This window comes from Pristiophorus japonicus, chromosome 16, assembly GCF_044704955.1.
Source record: "Pristiophorus japonicus isolate sPriJap1 chromosome 16, sPriJap1.hap1, whole genome shotgun sequence".
Lineage (NCBI taxonomy): Eukaryota > Metazoa > Chordata > Chondrichthyes > Pristiophoridae > Pristiophorus > Pristiophorus japonicus.
In genome coordinates, this window is record NC_091992.1 from 14124108 (window position 1) to 14146082 (window position 21975).

A 21975-nucleotide genomic window follows, 5' to 3' on the forward strand; every position below is an offset into this window, starting at 1 on the left:
AATGGAAAAGTATTGGCAGCTGTAACTTTCTGGCTGTCCTCTTTTTTTTTTTATATAGATATGCAAATATGATTAGATTTTGTTTAAATGATGTCCTGATGATTTTCCTTTTTGTATCTCAAATTTAAACTAAGATCAACTTATTTGTAAATACTAAAAAAAACAATTCAAATTTGGTGACATTCTTTCAGTCCTATGTGCCACAGGTACAGATATGTCCCTTTTCTGTCTGGTTTGGTTTAAAATATATTTGTTACCAAGCCATTTAGGTTAGAATTTAATGTGCTCATCGTAAAACATGTTTCTTCTTGTGAAATTCAACAATTTAGACCAGTAGAGGTACCATCATGCTGAGTGTACATCTTTCAAACAATCATGAAGTAGCAGAGCTAAACTGTCCCTTTCCCTATAAGCATACTAAATACAGGTACCTGGCTCCTATTTTGGATACTGGAGGGAAAATATATTTTCATCTTACTTTATTATACTTTATTCCCATCCTTAGTGCAAATCACTCTTGGCGGAATTGATTGGAGTGTATGGCTTAATTTAAGCTGAATATTTTACACGTCCAAATTACAGTTTAAGGCACAAGGAATGTTTGAAGTAATACATTTATATTTGGTATTGAGAAAAAATAGTTTAAACCCTTAAATTGGTTCTTTCCTGACCATGAACAATTTGTGACAGAGAGTACTCTAAGCATAAATCAATACACAGCTGTTGGCCAACCAAAATTCCTTTGGTTTTCTACATCTGTATTAAAAAAATGATCACATTCAAACTTTGCTGATTCGATGCATGAAGAGGAAAAGTTCAAATGTTTACATTTTTTTGGCCAAGTTTCTAACTGTGTTATTATAGGAGTACCTGTAGTTTTTGAATGATTATTGGGAACAAAATACTGTAACAGAAATTGTGCAATTGATCAGATTTACAAGAACTATACAGAACAGAAATGTCACTCATGTAAATCTGTGTTCAAATTATATATTAGGACTTTTTGGAAATTCATTATTGTTTTTATAAATGATTACAGATGGCCTTAAGTATTAACTTCAAGGAACTTTTCATATTTAAGGTACTAATACTTTCACCCTGATTCCTCTAAATATTAAGTTCATGTCTACTACTTGGACTGATTCAGCTCTGTCCTTTCTCTCCATTACCTCCCTCCCCACCTCACCCGAAAAGAGAATTTTGTGTGGTGAAGGTTCATAATTGTGACTTTCTATCGTAAATTAGATGATAACACAATGCTTTGGATTGCACTAGTGGGTTTGAATCAATCTAAGTTATTGGGTCAGTGGCAGCCCTCTTGTCTGACTCAGACCCATTTTAGAGACTTGAACACAGAATCAGTCTGGACTGAGGGAGTGCTGCACTGTTGGAGATGCCATCTTGTAGATGAGATTAAACATTTGTTCTCAGGTGGACGTAAAGGACCCCCTGGTACTAGTCGGGGAAGTCTTATCCAATATTTATCCCTCAACCAACATCACTAAAAACAGATTATCCACTTCCTTAACTCATTGCTGTTTGTGGGACTTGTTGTGCACAAATTGTCTCAACCATACTGTTAAAGGGAATGTAGATACCAGGTGGTACTTCACAAGAAAGAAGGGAATCAGCACATGATGCACTTGCACATCTCTTAGCAGTCAGAGCATAAAGAATGAAAAATGGAGATACATTTTAGTATAACACATGAAAGGATATATACTTACATTTCTAACTTTATTTTGCGCATAAAAGGGCAGCAACTGAGTAAAACCAGCGTACTAAATTTTCCTGCAACCTTTGAATGAAACTTTGATTTTGTTTTGAGAAGTTGGTTAGAGATGGGAATTGACTTTGCATGTGTTTAAGTTGCAGTGTTCATGTTGCCAGCTGCTGGAAAATGAATTCAGTTGACTAAAATAAAAACCAAGAGAAAATGTAGATTTATTTTTTAAAATTAAATTTAGCCCCATTCAACAAGATATAATAAGCTGGGGTGTATACCCACTAGAATGTGGCAGAACACCACTGCAGACACTTTTGAGGTGGATGCCATTAGGCAAATCTGTGCAGTGTTAAATACTTGTGCAGTTTTAAATATTTATTTACTTTTAATCTTAGGGCTGAAGTATCTGCATTCAGCTGGCATATTACACCGGGACATTAAACCAGGGAACCTTCTTGTGAACAGCAACTGTGTCCTTAAGGTTAGTTTGGTGTATTTTTCTACAATATTAATTGAACTTGTATATCAGATAGGTAATGAAAATGAGTATTCTATTTCTGCTTTATATGGCAAAGTATATGCTCTTTTCTGTGCATCCCCAAAATGGCTACTTGTTGAGGGACTACTAGTTAAAGGCACAACTTACGAGAAAATATTGGCCCAGATTTTGCCGTCGGCAGCGAAGTATCTGTGCTAGTCTTTAGGAAAACTGCCCACAAAAATCTAGCAATCTCTGGTGTGGATTTCACCTTTTCCAACATTAATTTAATTCTGGCACCATCTATAGGGGATCTCTGGTGTCCCAACAGCAGTGATGTCATCAAGCAGGCTGAGCAGCCAATCACATTGAAAAATCTCAGTTAGCAAACTAGGAAGTAAAAAGCACTGATTATCCTTCACTTTTTAATCATTTTACAGAGAACGAAATAAAGATTGGGACATGCACATGGGATTACGGTAGAAGCTGAAATATGATTACCTTTTTTTTTAACTTATTATTTTAAAATCTTTGGGTTTATCTGGAGAAATTTGACATTCCACAAGTATAAAATTAGTTTTTCAGGGCCAGAGACATTGTTCAGCAGTAATTATGACTTACGCTGTTTTAAAAACCCAGTTGAAGCTCATTCAGCAAGGCTTATCCTTTTCGGGGTTTTTTGCTGCAAAATTAGAGCATAAAAAGTGGACGTTTATGTCAATTCAAGTGATTTGTAAGATTTCCACCTACGAGGACTTCCAACAGTGCATCCTGTGGCGGAGCAGGGTATCATTGACAGCAGCTTCTGGATTGCCATATTTAAATGTGCAGGTGCAAACGCCAAAAGTCGCTGTCAGTTTGAGTAATGACAGCGATGCTGACGATTTCGCCATCATTACAACTGCAAATTCTGGGCCATTACATTATGCTACAGCATAGCTGATGCACAAAAGAACACTAAACATTTTAAGTTTTCTCTAGAAAATCATTTAATACTAAATGCTACATTTTTGTTTTACAAAAATGCTGTTTCTCAATTAGTTATCATAGATTTTACAGAACAGTACCAGTCAAAATTGCAAACCTTGCCACATTTCATTTGGTAGTAAGGTGCTCTGCATGTACAAATCAGTTATCCTCTCAGGAATTTATTTTGCACAGACTCCTAAAACAATTGTTGGCTTTGCTTTAAAAACTCTTGGCATAAGCTCCCTAGTTCAGTGGGTTTGGCCTGGATGTAACAGCCATTTCACTAGGAAGATCCCAGGTTTGGTCCTCAAACCTGAGTTAGCTGATCTTGCTCAGGTAGAACCTATGTGCAGTTGTTCTCGATGCTTGTCTGGAGAGGTCAAAATTGGGGTATTTTTGATTGCTACTGCTCAACCAAACAACCCCAATCAATGTATGCAGATGCCCTAATGAGGATAAGATAAGATTAGACTTGGCTATGGTGCTTTCTGTGCCCCACTACCCCCCCCACCACCAATCAATTCATAGCCTGCTGCCAATCTGCACCAAGGCTCACTTATTAATAATAACCACTTGGGCAATATACTAGAAGGTGCCTGGCACCATGCCTCGGGAGGAGAGAAAATTGGAAAGGGTACTTTTTTTTTTCCAAGGGGGAACAAAAACTAAGATGTGTATGCCTTTTAAGTTCATTGTTGCCATTGTATCCCAATTTGAAAATAACAATCTGTTCGCCTATCATTTTCTACTGTAAATTACACTTGTTTCAACAAAGGAGTTTATCTTTAAGTGGCACCCAGGCAGAATGTTTACATAGGGCAGTATAGATGACAATTAGATTTAAATATGTATAAGGAGACTTTGCCAGCTACAACATTGATCTCTGTGCTGTGTATGTGTTTTGTTCCACACAATTGTCAATCCATTAACGGTCAAGTTTGCGATTAATTCTTTGACCTTTGAAAGCATACTGGTGAGAAAACAAACCTTTTTTTTGCTTAGTAAGGTTGGATTGGTAACTAGCAGTAGAATATGAAACACAACTGGTGCAGCATATTCTTCAATTTCAACTCTAATCTATAAATATGCATCTCCAGTCAGTCTCATTCAACAACATAAGTAGGCTGGCACCAAGTGGACAACCTAAAAGAAAGCTAGAAATTATATACAGGCAACTCTCGTTTATCCGGATACGGATCGAACTGAAAACCTGCTGTAACGGAATTTAAAATATTGCATCGCCACTTCTCGCCGGCTGGCGGCCCTGCACGTAACACTTCGACATATTATCATATTCAGATCCTTCTGTTGCAAAATCGCTAACAATTGCACAACGTGACACCATGAGCAAGGACTCAAAATCTACCGTAAAAATGTAAAAACTGAATACACAAGTTCACCCTCCTCTGCCCTTGCTTTCTGGTGTGTGAGTGCGCGCGCTGCTAAGCGGCTGACGTTGGGAACGGGGGCGGTGCCGGCACCAGGTTCCAGGCACAGAAGGCAGCCCGGAGCTAGACAATCTCCTGCTCGAGGCCACCTGCAGCCACTCTCAGTGCAGCATTCGTCCTTCCGCGATGAAAGTCCGGCGGAAGTATATGCATGCTGGTGATGTCCATCTTTTGTATACTGATTATATTTATTAAAGTTTTAACTTTAATCCGGATAAACGAGAGTTCCCTGTATTTAAAATAGCTTATCTATAACTTACTGGTCAAACTTGCAACAAAGTTATATAAAAAAAAATGGTTGCGACTCTCATTAGTTTGACCAAGTTTTATAGTGACTACCGTGAACAAAATATTTTAAATGAGAAAATGATCAATGACTTGAGTTGAAAGTCACTTAATTCTCATAGATTGCATGAAATCCAGTTGAGAAGGCAGTACAGTTTCTTGATCCTTACTAAAAAAATAAACCATTTGTAATAATAGGTTTTGGTGTTTCGGAACAACAATGACGTTAATTGCACATCCAATGAAATGAGTGGAAACTGGAGTATTGTTTTGAGAAATGCCTGTTTTGTGTAAATTAACATCTGTGCAATTGTTACTGGAAATGAAACCTGGTTAATGCAAAATAGATCTCCGATTGCATATGTTTATATATTCACAGCAATTTCTTCGAGTTCAATTACGTGGGTTGGGATTTGGTGGCATTGTTATAATGGACGTAAGCAGTCATAGATGTGGCTATGGGCTGTTCTTTTCTGCTTTGAGGGTATGCAGCTTTGCATCATATCGACACAAGCTAGTTTTTTTTCAAATTGTGTAAAAAAAAATTTTTGTTAGGTTTGACCTCTGCTTTCACCCTTAATGGAGATTCAGTTAGGGTTTGGTAAAATGTTTGTAATATATGAAAATGGACACTGTGATCTACTGTGAAGTTCATGCTGCAATTCTTTCTAATCTGTTGTCCTGTCTAGGAGCTGAAGTGTGGTATTAGATATAAAATTGAGAAAGATAATGAACCTGCTGCTGCCACTCGCAGCTGTGATACCCCAGGTCACTGTTGGAAGTATTCTGGAGAGGCATTTCTACACTTTTGCGAAGTGAAGAAAATTGATTATTCTTCCCCCCCCCCCCCCCCCCCATCTGTTTCACTCTTTCATCATGCTGCTCAGAACATATTCAGTCTCTTTTTCCTCCTATGCCTACTCCTGCCTCCCCCCCCCCCCCCCCCATGCTGTGTAGTCCAAATATTTTGTTACTTGGGATAAAAGGGCATATCTTACAGATCACAATGAGCAGTGCCACAGGAGATCCCGTTTCTTTTTATTTAAAAAAAAATGTTCTATCTCACCTGCACATGATGGCTCTAATTAATAAAATATCAAATAACTGAACTGTCTTAACTTCTCGGCAATAACACTTGGCCGCTAATATAAAAATAGAAAATGCTGGAAATACACAGTTCAGGCAGCATCTGTGGAGCGAGAAAAACAGAGTTAACATTTCAGGTCGATGACCTTTTGTCAGAACTTGGCCTCTAATTGGCCTTGGGCTGTGTTTGATTTACAACTAGCTGCCAATCTAGACGCACATTTCCCTCGACAAATAGAAATGACCGTAGGATGTACATATTTAGAGCACTTGATCGCAGCGTATATTTTTTTATGGCCTTAAAGGAACAGTCAAAATAAAATAATAATGTATTAAGAATGTCTTGCATCTCTGTACACGTCTTGTCTATAAAACCTTACTTTATGCTGTCACACTTCTGTCAACTATTCCACTATAAATTCCTGTGTCCACATTTATAATGGAACTACCTATGTAAACTGGTGTAATTGCATGCTGTAATTACACCCTTTCACCAGTGTTGGCATTGTAAGTCCTAATTTTACATCTCCCAGCTGCTTGGCTTGTACTCCTGAGAAACTCCTGTTCCGATGCTGCTTCCCAAATTTTATTAAATTTTGTGATTTCACTATAAAGTAAAACCAAAGTATTATATAAAAGAGGGAATGTATGACTTTAAAAACGAGATTGAATAAGTCTGCATGCTCTGGCCCAATTATCCACTAACCCTGCTTCACTGGAAGACTGTACCTGGCCTTGACTATTCGTGCCATGCCACAGGAAGTCAACTCATAATACATTGTATGTGATGTGGTATAATCATCATCATAGGCGGTCCCTCGTATCGAGGATGACTTGCTTCCATGCCAAAAAGGGATGAGTTCACAGGTGTTTCAGTGAAGGACCTAATATTCCTGAAGGGTGAAAGATGCCTGTGCGTGGATTTTTTTTAATGTGTGATTGCCGTTGCACACCAGCCGCCACACGGGCTTGACAGAGCTAGGTCTTGGTCCAGTGGCAAGGATTAACCAAGACGACTGGAGACCTGCTCTGCTGCACGAACCTAGTGCGCACACATCGCAGTGTGGTCTGGCCCGTGCTGTCCCTGGGCGCACGCCTCTCCTGGGCCCCGATCACGTCGCTCCACGATCACTCGCCGCTCCTTCGCCCCAACCTCACCGCTCCTGCTGTACCTTCCCACGCTCCAATCACTGACCTGGACCTTGACGTCAAATCCAGTTGTATAATGCACAACGTACAATTATAATAAAAAGGAAGTATTTATATCTTGATGGAACTTTTCTAATAGGTGTTAATGGACTGTCTTGAGGAAATCAGTTTTAAGATATTGTATGCTCTAAGCAATGCCACAGGAGATCATCCAGTATGAGTTGGATAAGAATAGAGATCAAAATCTAATTTTTACCAAAATGGGAAATGTAGCAAATGGTGAGCTGCAGTTTGTCCAGATTTGGAAGGAATTACGTTTTTAGGCCATTTATTGAAATTGTGACTGATGTAATTCAGTGCAGAAAATGTGTAAAAATAATTAGTCTAGAAACAAAATCGAGTAATGTAAATGCAACAGTAGTGCAGCGGCTGATCATGAGAGATTTGGGATTATAATCAGTACAGCATGAGCTGCAGTAAATTGAATGAGATACTAAATTGCCTTAGTAGAGGGATGAAGTGTTAATTGTATTGTTGCTATATAATGCATTGGCCAAACCTCCTCTTGATGTATTGTGTGCAGTTCTGGTTGTCTAATTTGTAAGATATTGCCCTCGAGAGCGTATTCCGAAGAGCAACAAAGATGATTCTGGATATTTAGAATTGTAAGTTTGAGGAAAGGTTACGGATATTGGGCTTTTATCTTGAAAAGAGTAGACTACAAGGTTATTAATTTTTTTTTTTAATGTTAAAGTTCAATTTAACATTTTCAAGACAAGTATGTCATTTTTCTGAGGGGTTAAGAACATAAGAAATAGAAGCAGGAGTAGGCCACCTGGCCCCTCGAGCCTGCTCGGCCATTTAATAAGATCATGGCTGATCTGATCATGGACTCTGCTCCACTTCCCAGCCTACTCCCCATAACCCTTTATTCTCTCATCGTTCAAAAATCTCCCACAGCTCTCTGGAGCAGAGAATTCCATAGATTTACAACCTTCAGAGAAGAAATTCTTCCGCATCTCAGTTTTAAATGGGTGGCCCCTTATTCTGAGACTGTCCTAGTTTTAGTTTCCCCTTTGAGTGGAAATATCCTCTCTGCATCCATCTTGTCGAGCCCCCTCATTATCTTATGTTTCGATAAAATCACCTCTCATTCTTCTGAACTCCAATGAGTATAGGCTCAACCTATCTTCATAAGTCAACCCCCTCATCTCCGGAATCAACCTAGTGAACCTTCTCTGAACAGCCTCCAATGCAAGTATATCCTTCCTTAAATATGGAGACCAAAACTGTACGCAATACTCTAGGTGTGGCCTCACCAATACCCTGGACAGTTGTAACAGGACTTCTCTGCTTCAACGTTGTGGATCACCAGTTTTAAAAGTTTGGGACAGGAAAGGACCATGGCAGCCCAAAAAGCAGACTATAAGGAGATAGTTGGATGTATTTCGGGAAAGAGAACGGATTGAGCAATATAGTATGTAGGTAGGGCTGATCTATTTTTTTTTAAAAAAGGGATGGTCTCATTTTGGTTTAATGCTTTTTCCCCTTGTTCTGAAAGTTAAAATTCAGGCATTGAATTGTGATTATGCTGCTAGCCAATGATGAGTGACAATTTTTTTGTTAGAAGTTCTGCCTTTCTGTTTCTTATTAGTCACCATGTTGGACTTTCAAATGTAGTTTTTGCTTTTTTTTTTCCTACCCCCATGTTTCCCTGACTCTGCATCATGTGGCACAAAGGAAATGTCTTGGCCCAGAAAAACATGCAATACCTTTTCTTCTTCTCCCTCTTTGGATGGAATCCTTCACTTTCTATCTTGAAGTGCTCCCATCCATCTCCTTGCACTCTACAGTCTGTCACTAGTACATATTTGATAGAACAAGGTCAAATACTATGAACTAACCACATTTGTCACTGTGGCTGGCCCATGATTAATTTAGAGTGTGGTTATAACCCAACTAATTAAGGTTCATCTACCATAGAAACCTGAGTCTCAGATTCAAAAATCAAAACTTGCACTTAAATATACATAAAACCCTAAAATAGTCTGGGAAGGATGAAAAACCAAATGTGATGCAGTTGGGCCAAATTGCAATAAGATTTTCTTTTTCTCTTTTGCTTTACATTTTTTTCCTCCTGAAGGCAGACACAGTTCCATGAGCATCTTTGACTAACTTGCCCAATTTGAGCATTCCTTATGGGTAAACCTAAGCAGTCTTGGCAGGCTGTTCATCTACAGGAAATATCTCAACCCAGCTGAGCCGGATCCTGTCCTTGCCCAACAGCGCAAGTACACTCTTCAGGGATCATTGGATAGTGATCAGGAAAGAGAAGCTTGGCTTAAAATTTCCTCTCTGACCAAGGGGTGAAGATTCTCATTATAGTGCCTAGCTACTTCCCCCAAGAGCAGCTAATTCACCATAGACTGGCCATTGAACTTGGGATCTTCTGCGTCTATTTGTCACTTCACCAGCTGAGCCAGTGAAGCAAAATGTCAGCATTTTATACCTCCTGAATGTATATTCCATTTTTATTCACCTGAAGTTGTTCAGTATTAATGTTTTTAATATATTCTGCAAAGATTCATATTTCAGTAACTCTTAACCATTTTTATACCTGTAGACTGTTCTGCTAGGTGTATCATTCCTTTGTAATCCAATATAAAGCAAATTGTATTGAGGTCACTTTATTCGTCAGCAAGTTTATTAAGTGTTTTGGGTTTTTATAGTAACTCTGACCTTAAAAAGCAAGATTCATTGCATGGTGAGGTCAGTTGCTGCTTTTAAAATCCTCTGAGCTTGATGAACATCATGCTTGTGTATGAAGTAAGTATTTTAACCATTTTTGCTTTGAGATTTTGTTTAAGAAATGTATTGCTGGCATCCCAAACCATTTTGTTTTTTTGCAGATCTGTGACTTTGGTCTTGCCAGAGTAGAAGAACTTGATGAGTCCCGTCATATGACCCAGGAAGTTGTCACTCAGTATTACCGAGCACCAGAGATCCTGATGGGCAGTCGCCATTACACTAATGCCATTGATATCTGGTCTGTAGGGTGCATCTTCGCTGAGCTTTTAGGCCGTAGAATCTTATTCCAGGCTCAAAGTCCCATTCAACAGGTAATCCAGCTGATTGAAGTTTTTTTTTGTCACAACTAAAGGTGCCTTGTGTGTACTGAATTGTATGCTCCATTGTTTTGTTGATAGCCCCACTTTTCGATCGTCATTGCAAAGCATTAATCTACCATTTCTTCTCATAAGCTCCAAATGCGTAGCAGATTTCAAGTTTAGATTAGACATAGTATTGAATCATCCCAATAATAATTAGATTTGAACCTTTATTTGTAAGCCACCAATACGTAAAAATTCTTAAGTCAATCCTAAAAGTGATGATAGATGGGGAAGAAAAACTAGAAATGCACAGCAGGATCATTATTCAAAAAATGAATGATTGAAACAGATCTTACAAATTTATAATCTTACCAATGCGGTCATATGAAGTTGGAACAGGAGTATGCCACCGTCAGCCCCTCAAGCTTGCTCTGCCATTCAGTTACGTCTTAGCTGATCTGTACCTCAATTGAATTTACCTATCTTGCTCCGTACCCCTTGATACCCCTACCAAACAAAAATCTATCAATTTCAATTGACCCAACATCCGCAAAGTTTGGGGGAATTGTTCCAGATTTTCACTACCCATTGTGTCAAAAAGTGCTTCCTGTTTTTTCTCCTAAATGGCCTAGCTCTAATTTTAAGATTATGTCTCCTTGCTTTGGATTCCCCACCAAAGTAAATAGTTTTTCTGTATCTATCCTACTGAATCCCTTTACCATTTCAAAAATAATCGATTAGATTAACCCTCAACCTTCTAATCTCGAGGGAATGCAATTGAATTTTTGTACCATTGTACCAGCTTTGTGATTTGTGTACATGGCCATGTAAATTGCTTTGCTCTGCCACAGCTCCTAATCTCACTCAGAAAATATTCTGATTTGGCTTTCTCTGAATCAGAATGGATGACCTCACACTTCCCCACATTGAACTCTTATCTGCCATAGCTTTTCCCGCTCAATGGGTCTGTGTATGTCCCTTTGTAACTTCCTGCTCCCATCTATGCAATGTACCAAGCATCCTAACTAATGAAATGGTTATTTAACTAAACTGCTGATCCATGAGTTTTGTACTGACTTCAGCTGGCAAGAGTCCATTGTTGAGTAGCGGATACTGGTTTTGATACTGCACCAACCATTGTCATCCAATTTGCATAAGGATACACAAATCATAATGCAAATTTTGCAGTTCATGCTTTATACATGAATGTATTCTGAGGAGGGTGAAGTTGTCTCACTGTGAAAAGCATTGCAAACAGGACCTGCTTTCATTGCACTTCTGTGAAGAAAGTGGTATATTAATCACAAGCTGCTAGTATTTGTGTTCTCACTTTCTGAAGTCACGGGGATCGTGAGATGGCTCATGTGATAGTGTTGTTAGATATACACAGACCTTGCTGGAGTGTTCCAAGGTGCATAGCACAAAAATAAATAGTCTCTTCCCTTTTTTATAAATTTTTTTTTTTAATTCTCTCTTCGACTTTGCTCCCTGCTCAGCCAGGCCCAAATCTGCAGTCCTCCCTCCGATCATGTCCAATGCTGATGTCCCAGCCCACTCTACCTCCATGTCTGACCAGTCCTCTCTGCCCTCTCAACCCGACTGTCGACCAGACAGGATACTCTGTCCATTACAGAACCGATTATCAGATGCCCCTAAGTTAAGTTCCTGCTTGAAGGCAAAATTGGTGCAGAATGAAAAGCTCGTGTGTAGAATCAAAAGCTTTTATGTATTCCTTTTAAAATGCTTATCACCAGTAAAGAGGTATCTGTGGGTAAATAAGTGTCTGGAACGGTGCTTGATTTATGGGTGGGTCATAGATTTTTGCTAGAAAATGGGGTGATCTCATTATATGTAAATATGTACAGTAATTAGACAATACAAATTGAAGGGGGAATGACACCAAGCAATATAGACTGATGTAAATTGAGTTTACTTGTAGAAGAATGCAATTGAGATTGTAATGGGTTTCAGACAAACTCTTATTGATGCAAAGTATACATCTAAATATTATACAATGAAAATTATATGTAGTTGATATTACAATTGTATGTATTGCTAACTGTTGTGTATATATAAAACTTGCACTCCTGTACAATGGTGCCTCCATTGGTAGTTATTTGAAAACAGTAATTATTTCTGGTAGTTATATTTAATCTGGTATAGATTCAGTTGCTTGACTTCAATTAATAAATATATGTTCTCGCAGAGTCAAGTGAGAATTGATTTATGCAGGTAGCAGACATGGCTAACTGGACCAGATTTGTGTAAGTAGCAGACATGGGTAACTGGACTAGATTTATTTATGTAGCTGGTGTGGATAACGGGCACATTTATTTTGTAAGCGCCTTGGGCTGTTTTTCTACATTAAAGGTGCTATATAAATGCAAGTTGTTGTTTAGTAATGTTTTTAAAGAATCCAGCAATATCACCATAATAGATCAACTGGTCTAGACAGCAAAGAATGACTAAGAAAGCAATAAAGAAAGGAAAGATAGATTACGAAGGTAAACTTGCGCAAAACACAAAAACGGATAGTAAAAGCTTTTACCGATATATAAAACGGAAAAGAGTGACTAAAGTAAATGTTGGTCCCTTAAAAGATGAGAAGGGGGATTTAATAATGGGAAATGTGGAAATGGCTGAGACCATAAACAATTATTTTGCTTCGGTCTTCACAGTGGAAGACACAAAAACCATGCCAAAAATTGCTGGTCACAGGAATGTGGGAAGGGAGGACCTTGAGACAATCACTATCACTAGGGGGATAGTGCTGGATAGGCTAATGGGACTCAAGGTAGACAAATCCCCTGGTCCTGATGAAATGCATCCCAGGGTATTAAAAGAGATGGCGGAAGTTATAGCAGATGCATTCGTTATAATCTACCAAAATTCTCTGGACTCTGGGGAGGTACCATCGGATTGGAAAGCAGCTAATGTAATGCCTCTGTTTAAAAAAGGGGGCAGACAAAAGGCAGGTAAATATAGGCCGGTTAGTTTAACATCTGTAGTGGGTAAAATGCTTGAAACTATCATTAAGGAAGAAATAGCGGGACATCTAGATAGGAATAGTGCAATCAAGCAGACGCAGCATGGATTCATGAAGGGGAAGTCATGTTTAACTAATTTACTGGAATTCTTTGAGGATATAACGAGCATGGTGGATAGAGGTGTACCAATGGATGTGGTGTGTTTAGATTTTCAAAAGGCATTCGATAAGGTGCCACACAAAAGGTTACTGCAGAAGATAAAGGTACGTGGAGTCAGAGGAAATGTATTAGCATGGATAGTGAATTGGCTGGCTAACAAAGTTTAGAGTCGGGATAAATGGGTCCTTTTCGGGTTGGAAATCGGTGGTTAGTGGTGTGCCACAGGGATCGGTGCTGGGACCACAACTGTTTACAATATACATAGATGACCTGGAAGAGGAGACAGAGTGTAGTGTAACAAAATTTGCAGATGACACAAAGATTAGTGGGAAAGCGGGTTGTGTAGAGGACACAGGCTGCAAAGAGATTTAGATAGGTTAAGCGAATGGGCTAAGGTTTGGCAGATGGAATACAATGTCGGAAAGTGTGAGGTCATCCACCTTGAGGGGGAAAAAAACAGTAAAAGGGAATATTATTTGAATGGGGAGAAATTACAACATGCTGCGGTGCAGAGGGATCTGGGGGTCCTTGTGCATGAATCCCAAAAAGTTAGTTTGCAGGTGCAGCAGGTAATCAGGAAGGCGAATGGAATGTTGCCCTTCATTGCGAGAGGGATGGAGTACAAAAGCAGGGAGGTCCTGCTGCAACTGTATAGGGTATTGGTGAGGCCGCACCTGGAGTACTGCGTGCAGTTTTGGTCACCTTACTTAAGGAAGGATATACAAGCTTTGGAGGGGGTACAGAGACGATTCACTAGGCTGATTCCGGAGATGAGGGGGTTACCTTATGATGATAGATTGAGTAGACTGGGTCTTTACTCGTTGGAGTTCAGAAGGATGAGGGGTGATCTTATCGAAACGTTTAAAATAATAAAAGGGATAGACAAGATAGAGGCAGAGAGGTTGTTTCCACTGGTTGGGGAGACTAGAACTAGGGGGCACAGCCTCAAAATACGGGGGAGCCAATTTAAAACCGAGTTGAGAAGGAATTTCTTCTCCCAGAGGGTTGTGAATCTGTGGAATTCTCTACCCAAGGAAGCAGTTGAGGCTAGCTCATTGAATGTATTCAAGTCACAGATCGATAGATTTTTAACCAATAAGGGAATTAAGGGTTACGGGGAGCGGGCGGGTAAGTGGAGCTGAGTCCACGGCCAGATCAGCCATGATCTTGTTGAATGGCGGTGCAGGCTCGAGGGGCTAGATGGCCTACTCCTGTTCCTAATTCTTATGTTCTTATGGTAATCATTAGTTCCTCGGCAGCAGCAAATAAACATGAGCACATTCCTGTGGACAATTTCTAGAAATCCTATTGTAGAACCCAGCACAATCCTATACTTTTGCCAAAAGCGCTCCAGTCTATGGCCCAAATTTTCCCCAGCACTGGGCGATGTTTATTCGGCGAGTGAGTTCAGTGAGTTTTTTTGGCGCCGAAGCCCAATTCAAAGATTCCCCAATGTTGGGGTGCCAGCGTGTACTACCAACACCAGAATGTTTGCCACCATACATTCTGGCGCTGGTGTACCTGTGAAGAAAGTTCCCGCGCCATTTCTGGGCTTCAGGCCAAGTTTCCACCCTACAAAAATTTTTAACCCGCCGCACAGACTCTATAATCACCGTAGGAAAAAGCCTTGCTTTCAGTTAGAGAAACCCGCGCTGGCCCGCTCCTATCCCCGGCCGAATGGACTCCCTCACTGATACTTTAATTTAGCACAATTAAAAATACTGCATTACCTGTAAGTATAAAAATGTTAAATGAAAATTTACCAATAATGTTGCTCCTGCGATTCAGGCCATAAACATTTTTTTAAATTAACCTTTTTCAATCGATGTTTTTGGGTCCCAAGATCAAGAAAAATCTTCAAAAATTCTTAAGTTAATCCACCAGGCTCCATCTTCTGAGACATCCACCAAATTTTTCAAAGAATCTGGAAAAATGAAGTTTTCTTCTGTGAGCAGCAAGGGCAGACTTTTGCCATTTCTCCTCGACTGCAGCCGCTGCTAGCCCCTCCCCCCCCCCCCCCCCCCGGCCGAAGGTCCTCCACCCATGTGGCCCCGCTGCTTTTTTTTTTGTGCGCATGCGCTGTGCGTTTTATAAAATTAAAAAGTTTTCTTGCCGCAATTACTTGCCCTTTTTTTCTGGAACACGTGCTGTGCGGTTCCGGCGCGCACTTGAATCCACACCCTGCCAGTTCAGCTCGGGTAACGCCTGCGCCAGAAGGTGCACATGGTGGAAGGAGACTTTTTTTTATTTTCAGCGCTGAGCGACCAAATAAAAACAGGCATCCAGGTAAGTGAGCACCATTTTTTTTTAGGGAAACTTTGGCCCTATATGTTAACAAAATGAATGTTGTGGATTAATTTCAGGATCCTTTTTGTAATGCAAATATTTGTTATGATTAGAGTCACTGGTGTGCAAGAGGCATCTTTGGTTTAAATTATAATTCAGTAAAATTAAGTTTATTAAAAATCAATACATAGCGGTTTTTAAAAATGCCAGAGGTGGAGTGTAATTTGATTTTTATTTTGCAATTCAGAAACCTCCTATAATTCTAACTAGCCCTGTGTACAAGTGAATTATCCAGGTTTTTCGCTCAAAATAAAAGGTAAATTGCTGCACCAGTAATTCATATAGCCCTCCTTGCAGTGATTTATACCCAATTTGATCTCTCCTCGTAATTTTTTCAAAAGAAACTAATTAATTTTAGAAGCTCAGATTCCATGACTATCCTAAACAGTTAATTATTTATCTGTGGCAGTTGGACTTAATCACAGACCTATTGGGATCACCATCACTAGAAGCCATGCGGACAGCATGTGAAGGTGCCAAGGCTCACATACTCAGGGGTCCTCATAAACAGGTAAGATTCCTTGCATCAGATTTTACAAACACTAAGCTCTTGGTTTGCCTGTAAGTAGCACTGCTGAGTGAAAGTCACCAAGATGATCAGTTCATGGGTTGTATGTATATACTAAGCAAAAAGGTTTTAAACAACAGTTCTTGCGGTTTGTATGTTATCTTTATTATACAGCATAATCACTTCCATAAAAGGAATCCCAGTTTAAAATTGTTGAAATAGCTGTTTATGCCAGTAACATTACTTTTTAAAATGTAAGTTTCTTCTGCATTCACTCCTACTTGGGATATGGTTTCGCAGAAACTGGCTGTCCCTATAGAATCTCATCCCAGAAGCCATTTATCTGTGAGCCTAGATAGTGTCAATAAGTTACTCAACAATAAAGACAGTAGCCCAGATTTTGTGGTCAGCGGCAAATGAACGGTATGAGTCTTACACTTGTCCACAGACTTTCTGTGGGCTTTTGCACTGGAACTTGTGATGAAAAAATACAGAACAGAGCAATGCCCTCTACAGGGGATCTGGGAGTTGAGTGAATAGGACAAGCAAATGTGTATCTCCTTAACCAATCAGATTGAAGAAACCTTAGAGCCATGCAGAGTCTGAATCAGGCAGTGTAAGTTAGAATAGTTAATTAATGTCAAATCATGTTCAGAAAGCAATATAAAGAAAGGAAATGAAAGATTAAATGAAGAGAGATAAGAGACACAGAATATATATATATATAAATCTTTTTTAAAATGTCCCAACAATAATTTAAAATCTGATACAATGAGACTCCATACTTGTAAAAGTTAATTTTCAGTACCAGTGAAGTTGTTTGGCAGTAATTAAGACTTATCATGCTGTTAAAAATTCACTTCCACTTGAATGGACAAGCCCTAAGTTTTTCTGGTGATTTTAGTATGTATCTAGTGGGTAAGTACCATAACTTCCCACCCATCATGTATTTAAATAGCGAGGCTCTCGGAGATAGTCTTGGAGTGAAGCTTGTGGACGAGCATGGCAACTCGGATGGCAACTTCCTGATTTCTGGGCTTAACTGCGCATGTACAGATGCTGAAAGTTGCTGTACGATTAACTTAATAAATCAGTGCTCACCGTTATTTCTATTACAACCAAGCACAATCTGTTATCATCTGATAGCACGCACACTTTTCCAGCCAGTGTCACTGGATAATAATCAAATTGGAAACCTTGGAACCTTGCTTGCCCAAGCCAGGGGACACTGAGATTAGCACAACAACTTATTTACAACACTGCAATAATAGCTGAAACCAACTAATTCTGCACACCCCAGAACTTGAATACGGACTTTTTTTAAATGTCAAATTCTGCAGAAAATAATTTTTTTATCATCTGGATGTTGCAAATTATGCCTGGTTTTATGAATTTGTGCCTCAGTCCACAAAAACAGTATAAATAAAATGAAGTTGCTTCATTTCATAAAGGCCTGAGCTGCAAAACTGTCGGGCTCATTATAAATTGCTGCAAATCACCTGTCATTTTCTGTAGGAATAGAAATCTGTGTTTCAGTGATTTAATACTATCTAGTTAACGGGCTAAATTTAGCAAGCTGTAACTTTAAGCTTTAAGATTGCATTCAATGTGGATCGTGGCATTTGAACAATGTGTTTTCTGCAGGGGCCATAGTACAAGGCCTTTAGATGATGCACTTTTGAAAGCACTGACTTTCTCATCAATTTACAATTGCAGGATCACTGTTCCTTAATCGTCACAAAGGCACTTTTATATTATTGATGACGACAATAATTTATAATCTCCTATTGGTTTTCCTGTAGGACCAATTATGGTAGACAAACTTGCTTTTCTGCACACACCAATGTCTTCGTGAGTTACAAACTATAAGCTTTCAAAAAACATTATATAAAATGACCACTCCTATTGACATAATGAAGGTATGACATCCTCTTAAATACATTAAAGCAGTACAGGTGCAGCGCCTAAAATCTGGAATCCTCGGGACTGAGGCCGTTCCGGATTTCGGGCTTTTCCAGACTTTAGATTTGCTTTCCAGGTTTGGGTATTTCTGGATTTTGGAACATCAAGGAGGGGTGGGGGGAGCTGTTTGGGCCATCCAGTCCTGCCGAGGTGGTCATCTGGTTGGCCGGGGCCCCGCCGAGGGGCTGTTCACGTCGGTCGGACCGGCGAGGAGGCCCCGAGGTAAGGGCAGCGGCAGTGAGGTCTGGCAGCGGCAGCAGTTGATGAGGCGCGAGTCCGGGGTCGGAGGCCTATAAAAGGCGCAGCGGCAGTTGGTGAGGCGCGAGTCCGGGGTCGGAGGCCGATACAAGGCCCAGCGGCAGCAACAGTTGGTGAGGCGCGAGTCCGGGGTCGGAGGCCTATAAAAGGCCCAGCGGCAGCGAGAGGCATACTTGTGCAGCTACAGGGAGAAGGCAAAAAAGAAGTAGAAAGAAACAGAAAGGTGACGTCACAGTCAAGGGGGTAAGTGATTGGCTGGTGATTGGTGAGTAGTTTTTCTTTTTTTTTCTTCTATAACAGTGAGTAAACTTTAGCATTGTTGTTGCCTATCTAAGGGTTAAGTCATGGCAGGAGAGCTCGGTCGGGTGTTATGCTCCTCCTGTACCATGTGGGAACTCAGGGATGCTCCAGTGTCCCTGACGACTACGTGTCCGGGAAATGTATCCGCCTCCAGCTCCTGGCGGACCGCGTTGCGGAGTTGGAGCTGAGGGTGGATTCACTCTGGAGCATCCACGATGCTGAGAATAACGTGAGTATCACACGTAGCGAGTTGGTCTTGCCGCAGGTGAAGGGTCCACAGCCAGATAGGGAATGGAAGACCATCATAAAGAGCAGTGCAAGGAAGGTAGTGCAGGGGTCCCCTGTGGTCATCCCACTGCAAAACAGATACACTGCTTTGAGTACTGTTGAGGGGGATAACTCATCAGGGGAGGGCAGCAGCAGCCAAGTTCATGGCACCGTGGCTGGCTCTGTTGCACAGGAGGGCAGGAAAAAGAGTGGGAGAGTGATAGGGGATTCAATTGTAAGGGGAATAGATAGGCGTTTCTGCGGTCGCAACCGAGACTCCAGGATGGTATGTTGCCTCCCTGGTGCAAGGGTCAAGGATGTCTCTGAGCGGGTGCAGGGCATTCTAAAAAGGGAGGGAGAACAGCCAGTTGTCGTGGTGCACATTGGTACCAACGACATAGGTAAAAAAATGGGATGAGGTCCTATGAAACGAATTTAAGGAGCTAGGAGCTAAATTAAAAAGTAGGACCTCAAAAGTAGTAATCTCGGGATTGCTACCAGTGCCACGTGCTAGTCAGAGTAGGAATCGCAGGATAGCACAGATGAATACGTGGCTTGAGCAGTGGTGCAGCAGGGAGGGATTCAAATTCCTGGGGCATTGGAACCGGTTCTGGGGGAGGTGGGACCAGTACAAACCGGACGGTCTGCACCTGGGCAGGACCAGAACCAATGTCCTGGGGGGAGTGTTTGCTAGTGCTGTTGGGAAGGAGATAAACTAATATGGCAGGGGGATGGGAACCAATGCAGGGAGACAGAGGGAAACAAAAAGGAGACAAAAACAAAAGACAGAAAGGAGATGAGGAAAAGTGGAGGGCAGAGAAACCCAAGACAAAAAACAAAAAGGGCCATTGTACAGCAAAATTCTAAAAGGACAAAGGGTGTTAAAAAAAAAACAAGCCTGAAGGCTTTGTGTCTTAATGCAAGGAGTATCCGCAATAAGGTGGATGAATTAACTGTGCAAATAGATGTTAACAAATATGATGTGATTGGGATTACGGAGACGTGGCTCCAAGATGATCAGGACTAGGAACTCAACATCCAGGGGTATTCAACATTCAGGAAGGATAGAATAAAAGGAAAAGGAGGTGGGGTAGCATTGCTGGTTAAAGAGGAGATTAATGCAATAGTTAGAATGGACATTAGCTTGGATGATGTGGAATCTATATGGGTAGAGCTGCAGAACACAAAGGGCAAAAAACGTTAGTGGGAGTTGTGTACAGACCTCCAAACAGTAGTAGTGAAGTTGGGGAGGGCATCAAACAGGAAATTAGGGGTGCATGCAATAACGGTGCAGCAGTTATCATGGGTGACTTTAATATGCACATAGATTGGGCTAACCAAACTGGAAGCAATACAGTGGAGGAGTATTTCCTGGAGTGCATAAGGGATGGTTTTCTAGACCAATATGTCGAGGAACCAACCAGGGGGGAGGCCATCTTAGACTGGGTGTTGTGTAATGAGAGGGGATCAATTAGCAATCCCGTTGTGCGAGGCCCCTTGGGGAAGAGTGACCATAATATGGTGGAATTCTGCATTAGGATGGAGAATGAAACAGTTAATTTAGAGACCATGATCCAGAACTTAAAGAAGGGTAACTTTGAAGGTATGAGGCATGAATTGGCTAGGATTGATTGGCGAATGATACTTAAGGGGTTGACTGTGGATGGGCAATGGCAGACATTTAGAGACCGCATGGATGAACTACAACAATTGTACATTCCTGTCTGGCGTAAAAATAAAAAAGGGAAGGTGGCTCAACCGTGGCTATCAAGGGAAATCAGGGATAGTATTAAAGCCAAGGAAGTGGCATACAAAAATGTCCAGAAATAGCAGTGAACCCGGAGACTGGGAGAAATTTAGAACTCAGCAGAGGAGGACAAAGGGTTTGATTAGGGCAGGGAAAATGGAGTACGAGAAGAAGCTTGCAGGGAACATTAAGACGGATTGCAAAAGTTTCTATAGATATGTAAAGAGAAAAAGGTTAGTAAAGACAAACGTAGGTCCCCTGCAGTCTGAATCAGGGGAAGTGATAACGGGGAACAAAGAAATGGCGGACCAATTGAACAAGTACTTTGGTTCGGTATTCACTGAGGAGGACACTAACAACCTTCCGAATATAAGAGGGGGTCAGAGGGTCTAGTAAGAAGGAGGAACTGAGGGAAATCCTTATTAGTCGGGAAATTGTGTTGGGGAAATTAATGGGATTGAAGGCCGATAAATCCCCAGGGCCTGATGGACTGCATCCCAGAGTACTTAAGGAGGTGGCCTTGGAAATAGCGGATGCATTGACAGTCATTTTCCAACATTCCATTGACTCTGGATCAGTTCCTATCGAGTGGAGGGTAGCCAATGTAACCCCACTTTTTAAAAAAGGAGGGAGAGAGAAAACAGGGAATTATAGACCGGTCAGCCTGACATCGGTAGTGGGTAAGATGATGGAATCAATTATTAAGGATGTCATAGCGCATTTGGAAAGAGGTGACATGATAGGTCCAAGTCAGCATGGATTTGTGAAAGGGAAATCATGCTTGACAAATCTTCTAGAATTTTTTGAGGATGTTTCCAGTAGAGTGGACAAGGGAGAACCAGTTGATGTGGTATATTTGGACTTTCAGAAGGCTTTCGACAAGATCCCACACAAGAGATTAATGTGCAAAGTTAAAGCACATGGGATTGGGGGTAGTGTACTGACATGGATTGAGAACTGGTTGTCAGACAGGAAGCAAAGAGTAGGAGTAAATGGGTACTTTTCAGAATGGCAGGCGGTGACTAGTGGGGTACCGCAAGGTTCTGTGCTGGGGCCCCAGCTATTTACAATGATTTAGACGAGGGGAATAAATGTAGTATCTCCAAATTTGCGGATGACACTAAGTTGGGTGACAGTGTGAGCTGCAAGGAGGATGCAATGAGGCTACAGAGCGACTTGGATAGGCTAGG

The 21975-nt window shown here is 40.8% G+C and overlaps 1 protein-coding gene across 1 annotated transcript in view; it reads left to right on the forward strand.

The window, feature by feature from the left end:
* The window catches only part of nlk2 (nemo-like kinase, type 2), a 199140-nt gene that overhangs the window by 137407 nt on the left and 39758 nt on the right, over nucleotides 1-21975 (forward strand). Inside the window, exons 5-7 of the mRNA XM_070857014.1 lie at nucleotides 2122-2207; nucleotides 10051-10260; nucleotides 16153-16254. Of these exons, the coding sequence (XP_070713115.1) occupies nucleotides 2122-2207; nucleotides 10051-10260; nucleotides 16153-16254 (398 nt within the window). The remainder of the gene's footprint in view (nucleotides 1-2121; nucleotides 2208-10050; nucleotides 10261-16152; nucleotides 16255-21975) is intronic.